This window comes from Ictidomys tridecemlineatus, chromosome 1 (assembly GCF_052094955.1).
Source record: "Ictidomys tridecemlineatus isolate mIctTri1 chromosome 1, mIctTri1.hap1, whole genome shotgun sequence".
Lineage (NCBI taxonomy): Eukaryota > Metazoa > Chordata > Mammalia > Rodentia > Sciuridae > Ictidomys > Ictidomys tridecemlineatus.
The window spans coordinates 117,072,680-117,090,687 of NC_135477.1; the positions used below are offsets into that span (position 1 = coordinate 117,072,680).

The 18,008-nt window shown below is 36.3% G+C and overlaps 1 protein-coding gene across 2 annotated transcripts in view; it reads left to right on the plus strand.

Moving 5' to 3' along the window:
* Camk4 (calcium/calmodulin dependent protein kinase IV) overlaps window positions 1-18,008 on the plus strand; it is a 235,277-nt gene that overhangs the window by 141,239 nt on the left and 76,030 nt on the right. For both annotated transcript variants that reach the window (XM_021727686.3, XM_005327225.4), the window contains 2 exons: window positions 5,520-5,582; window positions 7,875-7,957. In XM_021727686.3, the coding sequence (XP_021583361.1) occupies window positions 5,520-5,582; window positions 7,875-7,957 (146 nt within the window). The remainder of the gene's footprint in view (window positions 1-5,519; window positions 5,583-7,874; window positions 7,958-18,008) is intronic.

An 18,008-nucleotide genomic window follows, 5' to 3' on the forward strand; every position in this document is an offset into this window, starting at 1 on the left:
TCCTTATTTGCTTCAACCTTCTCAGCCTCTCCTTAAGTCATGACCTGTACATTATTCAACCTCAACTCCAGCCTTCAAGGAAAACAAATGAGCCTGTATTCACATTTTTCTTTCATTTAAATTGCTGTTACCAGAATTTTCCTTTTCTTTATTTTTATTCTATTTCCAAACATTGCAGTTATAGGAGTCATAGTCTTCAAACTTTGGTGAGGTTAGGAATGTTTTATACTCATAAAAGTATTAAGCACCCCAAATAGATACAGATATTTACTGTATAAGATATTAAAACTGAGGAAGTTTTAAATGTTAATAAGTTTTTTAAAAATAAACTATAATAATTTAACATAAATAATATTTGTAACAAAATATTTTCATTGTAATGAAAATAATAATTTCATTATTATGTAATAATATAGCCATACTAATATATAATATAGTATAGTTATATTTGTAACAATACTATCCAAAATTAAAAATGCTTAGTGAAAAAAGTAGCATTGTTTTACTAATTTCTTTACTATCTGGCTTAATCCAAGACAAATTGAATTCGGCTGTTTCTGCATTTCAATTTCTTGTGATTCATTGTTTTGTTTGTGCCATATGACACAATCTGAACTTACTTAGGTATGAAATTGGAAAGCAGAGGATTTCACAGTTCCTAGAAGGTCCTTCCAGGCCCCTGAGACCACATTTTGAGTTGAGAAACAATAGTATAAAGTATACTGGGAAAGTCAATACCCTTTTCAAAATTTTAGTTTTTAAAGAAAAGTTAACTCTGAATTCAAAACAAGTGATCATACTAGAAGGTTGCTATTCTAGACTTTTTGCAATCCAACCTATTCTGAATATTTCTGGAATTCATATAATTTAACTCTCAGAGAATTAAAAGAGAAAGACATGCTAATATGTAATATATTCTACATAACATTAAAATAAAAATGAAATTTATATTTGTGTTGGAAAAATATTTATTGAACATAAAAAAATCTTGTGAAAAATTTCAAGGTTCCCTCTGTTATCATTTACATTCTTCAGAAATATATGACAATAAGAGGGACAACCTTAAATTTCATAATCCCTAAATGTACAGGCAGAAAAATAGATCCTAATACCAAAAATCACCATCAACCTGAAGAGACAATTAGATAAAAATAATTTGCATCACAGAGTTAAACATTTTGGAGATTTAAAGTACAACATGATCATTATAGGTAGCAAAAATGTACTGTATATGGGATTCATGCTACAGAAGTAAATTTTAGCTGCAACGGCCACAAAAACAAAAAAAAATGGATGATTACGTAAATGATTCATGTATTAATTGCTTCGCTTTAATAACTTTTGTACTATATCTTATAATGTCATGCTGTATACTTTAAATATACACTAAGATTTTTCAAAAATAATAATCTGTATCAGAATTTTCTTCAACAGCATCTGCCAAAATTGAAACAAAAAGTGAGGCAAGAGTTCTTTGGAAGAGATTTATTAATGTGATCCGGGTTTTTTGGCAATGCTTCTGTTATTCAAAGATCTCTCCTTTATAAAAGTGGAACATCTATTTATCAATGGAAATTTTTCACCATTTTTTTTTTTTTGCTCACAAAGTCAGTGAGCTTTCACAGTCTTGTTCTATCATTTGGCTCCCTCCTGGACCATGCTGTCCTGTGGATTGGGCTGTCTGATGTCACTCATTGGCTATCAGCAACCCACATATCACACAATCCCCGTGCAGGCTCTTAACAGTTCAGTCTTCATTTCATATTGACAACAGTGTGGGTTTTAAATGGATAGTGATGTCAAAGTCTTTTAGAATAAACCTCCTTTAAATATTAGCAATTCATAGAAAATGATCTTCCACTGAACAATGCAACTTTTAAAGCAAAACTTAGTCTTTCTTTACTATCTTTCACTACCTTCAGATGGCATTATGTAGATAAGTCTTATCTCACAAATGAGATTGTAACATTTCTGTGCGAGAGACCTTATTTGATTTGTTTGTTTTCATATATCCCACAGAGTATAAAATGGAGGTGCAGATAAAACCTATATGAGACTCTTACTATGCACCATGTGTTCCTTACAGACACATTTTAAAAAGTGAATTCAGAGATCCTTGACTCCTCCAGTTACATGGACCACATTTTCTAGTCTTTTTCTTTTTGTTTTTTCTTGTTTGTTTTTGTGGTGCTGGGGACCAAACCCAGGGTCTTGTGTATGTGAGGTGAGCACTTATCAACTGAGCTATATCCCCAGCCCTATTTTCCTGTGTTTTTTTTTTTTAGGTCACTTTTTCTTTCTGTTTCAAGTTTTGAAAATATGACAAAAACTGTGGATTGTCTTCTGTTCCCCAAAGCATACAGCTTCAGGAACTGCTTCATCCAAATTTCAGCTCCAACCTTTCACATTGGCTAGAGTCATCATTTTTCTAGATTGCTTTAGTTACCTCCAATTTATATCACCAGTAACATCAAAATAGTTGACAAAGTTACTGCCCAGAAGTAGAGAATAACCCATTGAACTCCAGGTACAGATGCTCCATAATCTGCTAGGTTCATTCAGCAGCTATGCAATTGCCTTAAATCAGTTTTTTCAGTATGGATTAAAAAATGTTTCTGGGAACAAAATCCTAGATCACTTTTGTAACCCCATGTGGATTACTGCTAAATGGTCAAACAATGGAATATTAAATCTACTGATATTAGTGCTTATTATAACTTAAGTATTAATAATTTATTTATTAACCTGGGAAATGGAAGAAGAATAGGTAATACTTCAGGATTTTCTGCAAATGTAAAAGAGAGGGATCAAATATTGAAAGCAATCAATAAGGGAGCATTCATTGCTTGCCAACATCCTTTTTCCTGAGAATCAACCCTCCCCATCCCTCTCCATTCTGCTCAAAGGGGAGAGCCCATGACCCATGCTCAGTCTTCTCATAGTTACACATTCCCTAGGAGTAGGCATAGAAAACAAGCAAGGCCAATGAGAATACTACTTGACATTAGCATATAGATGTAGAAAGAGAGGCCTCTCTTCCCTTTGATATGAGACTGAAGAATATAGACTTGGAACTTCTGTGGTCACGTTTCCTACTATTTAGAAAAAAAGAGGAAGACACACAAGACACCAATATAGGGTGGGTGGCAAGAAGAGATACCCCAAACCAGAACCTCTGGATTTAACCGTACCTTTTTATATCTTTAGATAATTGTATATGAGTGTCCCAATAAGTCACCTTTTAGCTTAAGCAAATTCAAACTTAAGTATTAGTTACTTGCCATTGAAAAATTTTTAATCAATACACAGCCTGTCTGAATCCTATAGTATGAGTTGTCCAGAAAAGTAGCTACACTTTAGTATCTGGGGAAGACTGGTGAAACAGCTTCCAAAGTTTTTGAGTCTCAGAGTACTGGATGTATCAAAATATGTGTCTTTCTATATTTCTTCATTATGAAAGCCCAGAATATGTCAATGTGAGGTACAGTCATTTGAGTTAGGTTATTTCTTACCAACTTGTTTTTCTCTACTCATAGTGAATCTGTCCTCACATGTAACTGTCTAGATTAGCTGTCAAGTATTAAAATGGACAGATCAAATCTTCCTCCCCTCTTTTCAGTCAGAATTTATATCTGATGCTGCATTTTTATATGGGTTGTTCATGCACATTTTAAGAAGTATGTTAGATTGCACAGACTGGCTTCCATTTTACATAAGTAGAATACATTTTGTTTTGTTTACAAATAAATTATAAATTTACTTTTAGTCTAATTTTCTCAGGCACGAACATGTTAGAATACCCCGAGCTTGCTTGGTATGGTGATGCACACTTATAATTCGAGTGGCTCCAGAGGCTGAGGCAGGAGAATCAAAAGTTCAACGCCAGACTCAGCAAAAGTGAGGCATTAAGCAACTCAGTGAGACCCTGTCTCTAAATAAAATACAAAATATAGAGCTGGGGATGTGGCTTAGTGGCCAAGTACTCCTGAATGCAATCCCTGGTGTCCCCCCCCAAAAGAATACCCTGAGTTTTCTAAATGATCACATTCATGATCAAGACTTTTTTTTAATAGTTTAAGAGGCTTTACCAAGACTATCAACTGAGGAAAAAAACACATGAAACTTATAACACACTTCTTTGAATATTTTTATTTATTTTCAAATAATGTGTCCATTTGTGTTAATATTTTCATTAGAGAACAAAATTGAATTAATAGATGTTGTTCGTCCTCTTGAAAGTTGTGATTAATTATCACCACTGAAATGGGATTGGGTTTCTATTCAAGCCCACCATTTCTTCCTCAGAAGAAGTAACTTAATGGGTAGAACCCATTCTTCAGTAGGCTGTTGGATATACCCACAGTTTGGCTAACATTGCACATAAATTTCTTCACACTCATTTCTAAACCATGTGATCTCTGCCAATCCAATATGGACAGCTCATATTGCAGAAACCACAGTAAGGGTATAGGATATGTGTAAATGTGTATGTATGTGTGTGTATTTGTATATTTAGGATTTTTGCTGGGAGAAGAGTATGCTCAACCCTTCTGTCTGCATATGACTTTTAGAGAACCAAAATACTCATTGTGATGAAGAAAAGTTAATCATGGACCTAGAGAGGGGAAAACATTCCTAATTTTGAATATTGTAAATTAAATGGTCATTATCCCCAACACTGAGATCAAATGGTAAACCATCTAGGGTTCTTTAATGACCAGCAATAGAAACTGAAAATCATAAAAAAGGAAATTTAGTGGCTCATATAATTAGGAAGTTCAAAGGACAAACTATAAATGAACACTAGGAATTACATTATATGAAGAGTACTCTTTCTTCACATCTCACCAAACTTTCTTTTTTCCTTGTTGGCTTCATGTTCAATGCAGTGAACTCCATATGATGTAAAAAATGGTCATGATAGATGCACAGTCTTTGGTCTCATCATTTCAGAGAGAAAGAGAATACCTCATTCTTGATTATTTAAGCACAATTTCTGGATAGGACCTTCTGGAATGACTTGGGCCAGCTGAATGTCTTTGATGCCATCACCACATGGCCAGGGAACGGAGTTTCTGGTTGGCTAGGTGTGAATATGTGCCACCTTTGTATGAGGAATGCAGAAGTGATTGACAGTTCCTTTAGGTATGAGCCAGAAACATCTATGAATGAAAAAGGAAGAGAAGGAGGAAGGATAGGTTGAGAGGAACTTGTGCCATACGGTAATAGTGATGATGACAACTTTTAACAAGAAAGGCAGGAAGATGACAAGAAAGAGGTCTGACAAGTTGTGGTCCCTGTTAGTCACCAGCTCTAATTTACATCTGAAGCAGAAAGGTGGGGCATGCAGCTGAAAAAGAAAGGGAGGAAAGAGACATAAGCAAAATTCCTAGGGATTAACTTCTCCCCTTGTCTGATTCACCCAGGGGGTTAATGCTGTTTCTGATCTCTGTTACAATGAAGATTTTTCTAAGGTGGGACTTTCTTTCAGTTTATCTCTTTTTTATTTTGCCTTTTAGGTGGACAAAAAAATCGTAAGAACTGAGATAGGAGTTCTTCTTCGCCTCTCACATCCAAACATTGTAAGTGGTTTTTAACCTATTATTTCCAATGCTTTCAAGCTGCAGAAAGGGATTGTTGTTTTTCACTGTCCATGTTAATAATGAGAAAGGGCTTCTTCCACCTCTGGGGGACACTGGGTCTAGCTCTTGTCCTTGTCTCATCACATTTTCCATTTTTGGTCTGAATCAACCCTGCAAATGCATTCATTCATTTCCAAAGTAATATATACAACCTTTATTTCCATGCATACAAGCATAGAATTTGGGAAGTTTTATTTCACTCTCATAAAACACTGGCTTTCTCAGTCTTGTGTGCCTATCTTATTGATATGCCATTGCCCACAGGGCCAGTGATGAAGTGCATTGCTTTCAAGAGTCCTTTCTGTCTCCTTTGAGAGAGTATCTGTTTCAGAAACAATGTGAAGATGCAAATAGATGATGTACTTGAATGGGGAAAATAAAATGTCCTCAGAATCTCTGCTTCCATCTATGTCCAGACAAAGCCTCTGAGAGAAATGCCTAGTGAAAAGCTTTCTTGAACCAATGAAGTGAAAAAGAACAAAATCACTTTCTAGGCCATAACTTGTTTTTATAAATTAAGCCATCTACTTTAAAAAAATGTATTTTGCCCACTTCTCTGAGAAATTTGTGCTCTCTGAGGGGATGAACTGCAATGCTGAGGCTCAAAGCAAAGTGCTTACAACTTAATGTCTGAGTTAGGAATGCATTTAGCCACAAATCAGCAAATGCTTTTCTCATAAGAATCAGAAGTCAGGAGCTGGCGTTGTAGCTCAGTGGTAGAGCACTTGCCTAACATGTGAGGCACTGGATTCAATCCTCAGCACCACATAAAAAGAAATTAATTAAATAAAGGTATTGTGTCCATCTACAACTAAAAATCAAAAACAATTAAAACAAATAATCAGAAGTAAGAAAGTTTTCAGCATTGATTCACCTCACTGACACCGTCCAGGACCCAGAAGCCACCCATGCTTGGTCTTACCCTCCTCTGTGCATTGACTTTCACCTTCATGCTTTCCCTTCATGGTCCCAAATTGATGGCTGCACAGTTTTCACAAGTCCTCAGGTTTGTATTCAAGGGAGAAGGTCTCACCAACTGAGTCAGATGAGAAAAGTTTTCTCAGGAACTGGTATAGCAGAATTCTTTTCAAATTTTCTTGGCTAAAGCTGTCACAAAATCATGGATGCTATTAGACTGGAAATGGGATTGTCACAAATCATTTAGACCAGTTGTGATCCACAAAACAGAACAAAATCATGATCTTATTCAAGGAAGCCTAGGCATCCTGCTTTCCTGAACAAAATCAGGGTTCTGTTTGCAATAAAGTAGGGGGAAAGGGGCTTTGGGAAAGCAATATAAAAATCTGCCATACCCAATCACTACTTTTATAGTTTCTCTTTTCTCTTCAAAGAGAGGCCAATGTGGAATTTTCTTCAAATGTGGATCAGTACTGGACACTAGATTCTCAGATGTATGTAGAAAAAACAGAAAAAGCAGTTTGGATTATCTGAATGTAATGAAAATACTGGTGTGGTCCATGAAATCTTTACCACCACTCATTCTTTTTTTTTTTTTTTTTTTGTACTGGGTATTGAAGTCAGGGACACTTGACCACTGGGCCACATTCCCAGCCCTATTTTGTATTTTATTTAGAGACAGGGTCTCACTGAGTTGCTTAGCACCTCACCTGGCCATGGCTGAGGCTGGCTTTGAACTTGCAATTCTCTTACCTCAGCCTCCTGAGCTGCTAGGATTATAGGTGTGCGCCACCGTGCCTGGCCCACCACTCATTCTTAAGGACCTCCTTTGCCTACTAGCAACTGTTAAGCTGTTGAGGATATTATTCACATACAGGCTTTAATGGGTTCTATGCTGACTCAGGCCCCTAATTCAGAGTCCTTTCTTTCCAAGAGAAAGAAGCATTTTACATCTCTAGCAACCATGATGTTATCCAACTGATATAGGAAATTGGGTTTTATTTTTGATTCTAATGATATTCAGAAGTTGGAATATTTTAGCAAAATTCAGGCAGTTATTCTTCAACTGCCAAAATGAAAAGTGTCAAAACTTAATAGAACCTTTGAAAAAGATGATGTAACTGACAAAATCAACAACCCAAAAGGAGAGTGACAAATATCTACCTGATACTAGAAAGAGGGACTTTTACTAACAATGATCCAATACTACTTATTGGAGAGAATGTTATTTTAGCCATAATCTTAGATAGTTTCAAGGAAGATTAAAATAAAGAACTTGTGAAATCATTGACATATGTGTATATCTTTCCCCAGATAAAACTTAAAGAAATATTTGAAACTCCTGCAGAAATCAGTCTGGTCCTAGAACTCGTCACAGGAGGAGAACTATTTGACAGGTAAGGTAGACCTAGATATCTAACCACAGGAATGCTTGCTTTTGGCCCCAAAATATAATCTAAGAGAAGTTCTCCTGAAATTGAATAAATAAAAGAGCATAATAAAAGAGCATTCTACTTGATAAATTTCCCTGAAATAGATGTTGAAAAAGAAGGATGTTGAAAAAAGGTGGATAGTAATTAATCAGATAGAGGTAGATGAAAATTTGGAATAAAGAGAGAACCACTATAACATCTTTTTAACTTTGCAAACATAACACAATAAAAAATAGAATTTTGAAAATCATATTAATTTAAATAGTAATATTTATGAAAATAATTTGAAAAAATATTTGCAGAAAACCATAAGAATTTAAATCTATACTCTAATAGTGTTCTTTATAATAATCCCCAAACTTATAGAAACCAATACTTTTCCAATGATTATTTTTAAATCTACTTTTCTGTAAAGAGTTCCATGTTTCAGGGTAAAACATTTTCTGTTTTTGGCAGTTATTGCCAATTTCAGTTATCTGCTCATAGTTCATCTCTCAAAGGAATGGTTTGAGAATGCAGGAGGGAAGGATGCCTTTCAATCTGGCAGAACAGACAGGCAGACAAGCTTTATGTTTCTATAGTTTTTCCATCTTCCCCATCACTCAGGAAAATTCCCTGTTTGCACTGTTGGGCTCTTGGGAGTCTTCTGCTATGTTCAAGATGGAATTGGAAGAAGGTAAAGAGACTAAGTAGGTTACACACTAGAAATGGTAAGAAGCTTTCACTGGTGGAGTGTGCCTGCAGTGAGGGAGAATTGGGATATGGTTTAAGGGGAAGACAAAGGAGAGACTGGGTGCCTGGGTCATGATAAATGCTCCATAAATATTTGCTGAGTGAATGACTAAGTAACTGCTACAATGAGTGGACTCTGAGGAGAACGATATCTAAAGGGGATGAGTTTTGATTGTGTAGAGAGAGAAACCCTTCTCCCTCCTACTATGGCCTTAATGTTTGTGTTGCCCTAAAGTCACATATTGAAACCCTCACCACCAAGTGAGGGTTTGTGAGGTGACTAGGCCAGTGCCTTGATGAATTGGATTAGTGCCCTATACAAGAGGCTCAAGAGTGATACCCCCCCCTTTCTCTGTGTGTGGGACTTAGTGAAAAGACTCAGTGAGGAAGCCAGCACTTGCCCAGACCCTGAATCTGCGGATTCCTTCAGCATGGACTTCCCAACCTCCAAAACTGTGAGAAAGAAATCGTGGTGGTTTATTATCACCCAGTTAATGACATTTGGTTATAGCAGCTGAAATGAACTGAGATACCTCCTTCCCATCCTTACTCCACCCAGTTGAATTTGCTGCCTCTTCAAAAGTATCCCAAAGTGTTTGGATTGTCTTTTCAACTATTCTGTCTTTTATTTTGAACCTTACCCAATAAGGATTTGAATCTTTAGGTGGGAAGGAACAAAATGGGCCACCTGGATTGTAACTACATATGTATCTTTAACAGAAATCTAATTTTGTTTGTCTGTTGAAGTTTCCTTAGAACAGGTGGATTTTTAAAAAATTTTTACTCTTTTCATATTTTCATATTTTTACTCTTTTCATATTTTCAATAGTGAGTCCACTACAGAAAGTGGGCATGGGTAGCCTTCCGGTGTTGGTTATTTGTTTGTTAGATTCACAGTTCTGAATCCAGACTGTACCACTCAAGGGTGAATAACTAACTTAGAGTAATTTACTTAACTTCTCTGAACCTCGGGACAAATTTAAAGCTGTTCTATGTTGTGAAGAGAACTTAACAACTTGAATATACTTTAAGAATATATAATCTTATTCTAAAACTATCAAGTTCCCATGTGCTCCTCTGAACTAGCCTATTTGGCTATTGCCAAAATTTGCCTATTAAGGCTTCATTTTTCACACCCCCTTTTGCTGACTCTTTTCCGTGCACATATTATTTAGGTACATTAGTAGAGTTAGTTTATAGGCAGATCCCACTGGCTTTGGAGCCATGAGTTTTCTCTGAGCAGAACTTGCATATTTCTCTGCTAATTATGGTTTATTGGAGAGAAATTTTACACTCTTTAATAGTAAATAATTGCAGTTAGGAATGACATACTGAAGCTCTCATCTACTAATAGCACTATTTACCTTCCTGCCTCTGTTTATTTGAATTAATTTGGAGTCAAAAGTCTCTATGTATCACCGTGTCCCAAGCTTTCTTCCATGAAAGAATTTGGAGTAGAATTTAATTCAGTTCTAGGAAAAAATAAAAACCTAAGTGCTATTGATAAATTTCATTTGCAGAAGTAAATGGATAAAATATTCATATTTAACAGAAGACATCCCAAAAGATGGCAGATAGCCAGTAAAGCACTCAACCACTCCCAAGCTGTTAGTGGTTTTGGAAGATAGACTTTTTCCCCTAAACATTGTCCACATCATTGACATAGCTGAGACGAATTTGGCATCTCCATTAAGTTACTTATTTCTACAATTATCTTTAAATTACATCACACTGAAAATATATCCTGCTTTTTTAATATAATCTATTGAGGGTTTTTTTCCTTTGAAAGTAAAGAAATCATAATATGATCTCTTCCTGTACTTAAGTCAAACTCAAATTTATTTAGTTGTGATAATGAGAATTCATTCCTTGTCTAATGGTGACTCTAATAGCACCTAATGAATGAACTAATGGAGCAATTGAGAAAGAGACAATTATGTTAGTTCATTATAGTCAAACTAGTTGTATTTTATTATCAGAAAATCTATTCTATGATGCTTGTATGTAAAAAATTAAACATATTCATACTCCAGGTGGAATCTGCTATTGCATATAGAAGTTAAATAATGAGTTACATAGGATAAATTATGATGGATTTTGGAATAAAAACAATGCTTTTGATGTTCAAGAAAAAGATTAAAATCTATTTATCTATATAAGTGTATTATGCCATCAGTTGAAAAAGAAAGTACCCAAAGTTATTGTTCAATCCTTCCCAATCTGATCATAATTCTTAAAACCTCAACATCATTTTCATTGAACCTTTTAAGTGGAGAAGGTGTTTGCTTTAAGATGTAAATTTTCAAGTTTTTTTTTTCCAGAAAATTATCATAGTTACCACAATTAATTTAGCAATATCCTTTGTGTACTGATTAAACCAAAAGCATTTTTCCTGATTCTTGTCTGGTAACTCCATTATCCAAACACCTTGTAAATTTCTTTTCCTGCCTTTTCTGCTTTCTTCTTATACTTTTGCTTGCCAATGCCAAATATTATATATGAAAGGTTTTAGAATTTGAAGCTTTGAATGCTGTTTCCTTCCACAAGAACAGGTTTTCTTTTATTCTGACAAGCACTTAAGATACAAAAGAGATCACTCTGATGCAATCAGGTATTGGGCTGATTCAAAGCTGGGCTTCCTAAGGGCTCCTCTATTTCATGTCAATTCTTATTCATAGGGCTCTGTTCTTTAAGGGTCTCAACTTTAAGCCAGGGGATTTCACTGGGGTTCTTCTTCCATGGCAAAACTCAGATCCTACCTTTCGTCCCCTCAGTTCTGTGAGATGGCCAGAAGCTTTTCCATCTTCTCAGCTCTCAGCTGCTGCTTTAGAATGGGTTCATGCCTTCAGAGGGAAAGCAGAGGCAAGCAATGGCAGCTTTGCTCTGCTGGGTTTTCCTTCCTAGATCTAGGTTGATGAAGCCTTCACTTCCTTGGTAACTCTCTAATGTCTTCAAATAGATTTTTTTAAAAATATCAGTCTTATAGTTTTCTATTTCAGCATTTCTGGGCTTCTAACTCATGATGAAAACCAGTTGATTTTTCAGAACATTGCCATTAGGAAGATGTTCCAAAAGTAGGACTTAGGCTATTTCTTGCCCCAGTCTTAGAGTTGTGTGGTGGTTGATATTCCGATTAACCAAATTCAAGGAAAGTCTAGATTTGTGAAGACTGTTGCGTTAAATATTAACCATTAATATGTCTGAAGTGAAGTTCTACAATATTTGATTATCCAGAAATGGTAATTGGTCACTATGTGTGGGCCGTATTTGAATTCCTACTGGAAACCTTGTAGTGTGCAAGACATTTTACTACCATCATCTCATTTCCTTCTCACAGAAATATGTATGCAAAGTTGGCCCTGCTACCTAGGCAAGGCCTGCTATCCGTGCAAGATAACTGAGGATCAGAGACTTTCAATAACTTTTTATCAATAAGTCACTTAGCTTATAGATTCTAATAACAACAGTAATGAAGTAAGATTGGACTCAAGTATACCACATTTCAAAGTGTGTGAATTTTTCATTACATCATGCAAATGTTGATATGTGTATATCTAAAAATAAAACTTCTATACTGGGGATATAGTTCCATGGTAGAGTACTTGCCTAGCATGTGCAAGGCACTGGGTTTTAACCCAGGCACCCCTAAATAAATAAATAAAAACAACTTCAGATTAGTAGTCTAACATTTTGTCCAATGTGAGTGTTGGGTCAAATTTATGCATTAATATGCAGAGTTGTTTTTTGATCATGGATATCTCTTTGTGTGGCTTTATATGGCCATATGTGAAGAAAACATACTTTGAAAAAGATGTATGGTCCTGGTTTTTTTTTTTTTTTTTTTTTGTTATTGTTGTTGTTTTGGGGGATGGGGTGTTGTTTTGTTTTTTGTTGTTGTTATTGTTGCTTTTGAAAGCTTGGCTATCAAGGAATGGATAGAGGTGAGGTAGTTGAAGGGGACCCAGGATAAATGGAAACTGGTTATTTTAAGATGGAGCACTAAGGACACATGGATTTTCTTGGGAAAGAAGCCCACAAGGAGAAGCATGAAAGGTCTGTGTGAAAGGGACTTATGTTTGGAGTTAGCCAATCCCCCAAAACAAATGCTGAATGTTTTCTCTGATATAAGAGGGGTGACTCATAATGGGGTAGGGAAGGAGAACATGGGAGGATTAGATGAACTCTAGATAGGGCAGAGGGAATGCTGGTGGGAGGGAAAGGGGGGAAGGGGATTAGCAAGGATGGTGGAATGTGATGGTCATCCTTATACAAAATCCATGTACGAAGATTTGAATTTGGGGCCAATATATCTTATATACAAACAGAGATATGAAAAATTATGGTATATATGTATATTAAAATTGTAATGCAAAAAAGGAGTACATGTATAATGGCATAAGTTGGCGTGAACATACTTTATGTACAGAGATATGAAAGATTGTGCTCTATATGTGTAATAAGGATTGTAATGCATTCCACTGTTATCATGTATTTAAAAAATAAATAAATAAATAAGAAAGGGACTTATATTTGGAACATTTCAGAGGGAAAGAGGTCTAGAGTCATATAAAGGAATTTGTTCAGCATAGAAAAAGTGTCCTTCTTCCTTAGAAGCAGAAAGAAAGAGATAATATGCCAAAGAACCAAAGACCTAGATTAGTCAAAACAATTTTGAAGTACAGAGCTGGAAGAATAATTGTTTGAGCTGAAATATAATTTTATCTTACTTATCAGCTACTAAATTAGCCTTTTAGTCTTTTATGGATGCTGACATGGCATCTGAGGCTCCTGGGTGAGAGACAAAGGACTTTATTTCTCATAGCCCAGCAAACATTGTGGGCATCAGCAAGTTTATGTTCTTTGAGTTTCAGTGTGTATTCCTGCATGTAGAGTGGGGCATGTTAAAAGAGAGGAAATAATTCAAATGTCATCAACTGGTGAATGAACAAACAAAATGTATAATGCAATACCATTCCCTATTAACAGGAATGCTATTGATGCATACTGTAGCATGGATGAACCTTAAAAATGCAAGGCTAAGAAAAAAAAAAGCCAAAACAAGGAAGATTTCATATACATATATAAGAAATATGGGGAATTGGGAGATGAAAGTTTTAAAGTATCAAAGTGGAAATGTTAGAGCACACATGGCAAAAATAAAAACTTCTGAGGAGCACCAAAAATCTATGGTCCTCAGCTTCCTGCTGAAGCTGAGGACCATAGATTTTAGAGATACGTATCTCCAAAGATGTGTAGTCTTCAGCAACTGACACACATCTGGTCTGTGTCGTCTTGTGTCATGGGACTACACCTCTCCCTATCTCCCATGCAGTTTTTGACAGCTTCTGTTTCCCTTGATTTTTATCTGACTTTCCAGTTGTCTCCTTCCTGATCTCCGTCCTATTTCCTCTCCGCCTTTCCATCTCCTAGCGGTCCACATTTCCCTGAACCGTCTTCCTGCATTCTCTGCAGGTCAATCTGACACGTGCCTGTGGCCTGGGCCACACTGATGACAGCCTTCTGAGCAGAGATGAAGCTGTGCTATCAACAATCCACCGGGGCATTTTTACCAAAATGCTCCTTTGGCATTTGTAAATTAATATGTCCTCAAATGAACCCAACATCCTTCTTCAACTCTTAATCTTGTTTCCCTTCCCTACCCTTGTGAACTGATTCACCTGCTAAACTAATCAGCATGGATTTCTCCCTCTTCCTTTTACTTCCTTCTGCCCATAATTCTTCCTGTGAGAGCCTTTCAAAGTCGTCCCTTTCCTGCATTTCCATTGCTTCTGCCCTTGGAGCCTTCACATTCCCTCTCATAGCAGTAGAATTCTAACTAAAGTTAATTTCACTCCCTTCCACATTTAAAACATGGATTCCATCAGGTCAGTCCAGAAGACCACTACCTCCTTGCCATTCAAGTCCATAATTTAAAAAAAAAATGTAAACAAAACCACTTACAAACTGTACTCAGCACAGTGTTCTAACTTTGGAATGGAACTAAGGGATTCGTAGTCCAATTCTCTCATACTATAAATGAAAAGCCTGACCCACAGACTTTAACTTCACTACCCACTTTATTCTCTTCTTACTACCATGTTAACCACAGTACATTATCACCACCCTCAAGGAACTCAAGGTCTAGAAAAGAGAAAAGAACTCTGTGTTATGGATTCTAATTAGTTTTTCATATTGCCATAAATTTTCAAAAATGTCTATTAGGCCTTATGCAGACAGCTGTAATATCAAAAGATAAAAATAAAATAAATGAGGGCTGGGGACCCAAAAGAGAAAATAAAGATTAAAAATCAATACCGAAAGGATATATCATAATGTACTTTGCATTTGCTGGTGCTTGGCCCCAAGTTTGGCTCCAAATATTCATGTGGGGCTGATCATTGCTCTAACTGAGATATAGAAACTGTGCATGGAGTCTGAAATGGCTTCAGAGAGGAGTAGAATCTTTTGAACTAAATTTTACATGAGAAACTGAAAATTAGCAGCTAGAAGGTAGAAGGACAAATCTTCCAGAGCAAAGTGATATCCAAAAGCATAACATGCTGGCCAGGGTAAGGATGGTTTTTCAATCCCCATTTCAAATGTTGGGCTAGGCAGAAAGCAAGCAGTTGTGAGATATTTGTCAAGTGAATGATTGAATAAACAGCCGGCTCTTCAGCAATTTATATAAAGTCTTTGGGTCAGCCTTTTTATTTATAGTATGAGAGAATTGGACTAGGAATCCCTTAGGCCCATTCCAATCGAATTCTACAATTCGATTTGGTTTCCTATTTCTCCTGTACAGCAACTCCCTAGCCAGCACACACATTGATCCACTATCCCGGACTCCCTCCCTAGCTTTCAATATAACAGGTACAAGCAGCACCTTTGAACCATAATTTTTTAAAAAAACATATATGAGTTTAGCACTCCATGAGGAAGTTTCTTAGAGAAAAAAAGCAAAACAAAAATACTATCAATGAAATGAGAAAAAGCATAACTGAAACTTATAGAGGAGTGGGTAGACTTATACAGGTACTGCTGAATTAATTAAGTATAATTTTGTATGTGGCAACATTATAGTGTAGTGGCAGCCTTAAGACTTGTTTTCTGAAACTTATACTTCGGGGCTTCTCTCCTCTGACATTTGGTCCTGAGTACACATTCTCATCAGACCAAGTCTTTCTCACTTAAGCCTACAATCATGTAATAATGCAGCCATTTGGGCAAACACTGCGATTAGGGGACAGAGCAGTACACTTCCTAATCTGCATGCCAGGAAGTCTGGGGGCCTCAGGATATAATCAGATTAGAGCTTCTCAGCTGCAGGGCCTGTGCTGACTGCCTGGATGGAGATGTGCTCAATTCAATTTGTGGCAATTAGTGTGTCGAAGCAAATGCACAAGAGTCACGTATTAAAGCAGACCCTTGGAGAGAAACAGGCATTACCCATACATGTTTTCTTATCTTACAAGTTTAAAATGATGAGAAGGAAAACAGACCAACTGAGGAGAAGAGACTTGTGTGGCAAGCAGTGAAAGTAAAAGGCACAGTATCATAGGAAAAAGTCCTGTGGAGGCCGGAGGATTGCAGAGAGGGACTAGGAAAATGTGCTGTCCCCACAGAACCTGTGGACGACTGCAGAATGGGCCTCCCCAGACAGCTTTTAGGGTCAGTTTTTTTTTTCTTTTCTTTTTAAATATACACGAATGACAGTAGGGTGTATTTTGACATATTGTACATACATGGAATATAACTTATTCTAATTAGGATCCCGTTCTTGTGGTTGTACATGCTGTGGAGTTTCACTGGTCCTGTATTCATGTATGAATATAGGAAAGTTAAGTCTGATTCATCCCACTGTCTTTCCCATCCCATCCCTTCTCTTCATTCCCCTTTGTCTAATCCAGTGAACTTTTATTCTTCCCTCCCTCCCCCTTATTGTGTGTTCACATATCAGAGAGAACATTAGGCCTTTGGGTTTTGGGGATTGGCTTATTTCACTTAGCAGATAGTCTCCAGTTTCAGCTGCAAATGCCATAATTTCATTTTTCTTTATGGCTTAGTAATATTTAATTATGTGTTTGTGTATGTATGTATATGTGTGTGTGTGTGTCTGTGTGTGTGTATATATATAATCACATTTTTTAAATGCATTCATCTCTTGAAGGGCAACTAGGCTGGTTCCATAGCTTAGCAATTGTGAACTGAGCTGCTATAAACATTGATGTGGCTGTATCACCATAGTATGCTGACTTTAAGACATTTGGGTATGGGTCAGTGTCTTTATTAAAATCCTGGGAGACATTTGATTTAACACTGAACCTTCTAGATCAGCCCACAGTGGAAAGCTGTGGAACTCTGTGGCATAGAGGTAAATTACATGACCCTGGGCATTTGAAATTGATCTTAAGATGCTGGTATCATCTTAACTGCTTTTGTACTATTTTACAAATCATGAAGAGGAAATGAAGGTAAATATAGCAATTACTATGTTTAAATAGAAAAAAATAAAAATACCAACCAAAATTATCTCCCTATTTTTATAGCTTTAAAAATCCCTACAATGATTGCATACCTTCATTGTTTCTAAAAATCAGTTACTAGTATCTTTCATATAAGGTTATAAATCCTTGACCATCTATCCATGGTTCAATTTAATTGACAATTTTTTAAAATGCCAGCCAAATTGTGTGAAGGAATTATTGTGTTACTTTTACAACATAAATACTCTATTTTGCTGAATTTAATCCCTTTGATCTAATTTACTTTGAGTTTTGAAAAAGATGCATGTTATTATAGTAATATCTAAAACTCTAGAGCTGAATTTATATTGAAGTCCTGAAATAACCCTTCTGCTTTCTGCACTCAACTTCTGGAAGGATGGATGTGGCTGTTCTCCCTTGGGAGCCACAGCCAAGGCACTTGTGATGGTGATTACTTCCAAGTCTAGTGCTTTTGTTCTGCCATGATAAGGAATTAGGTAAAGAATTGTCCAGAGGGGTTGGGGATGTGGCTCAAGCGGTAGTGTGCTCGCCTGGCATGCGTGCGGCCCGGGTTCAATCCTCAGCACCACATACAAAAAAAGATGTTGTGTCTGCCAAAAATTAAAAGAATAAACAAATATTAAAAAATTCTCTCTCTCTCTCTCTCTTAAAAAAAAGAATTGTCCAGATGTTTATGGTCTGAAATGTTTCTGACATCCATTCATTTGGTGGTTAGTATTGATGCACAAGTATTTATTGACTGTCTACCATGAGCAAGGCTTACAGCGAGGATCTGCTGA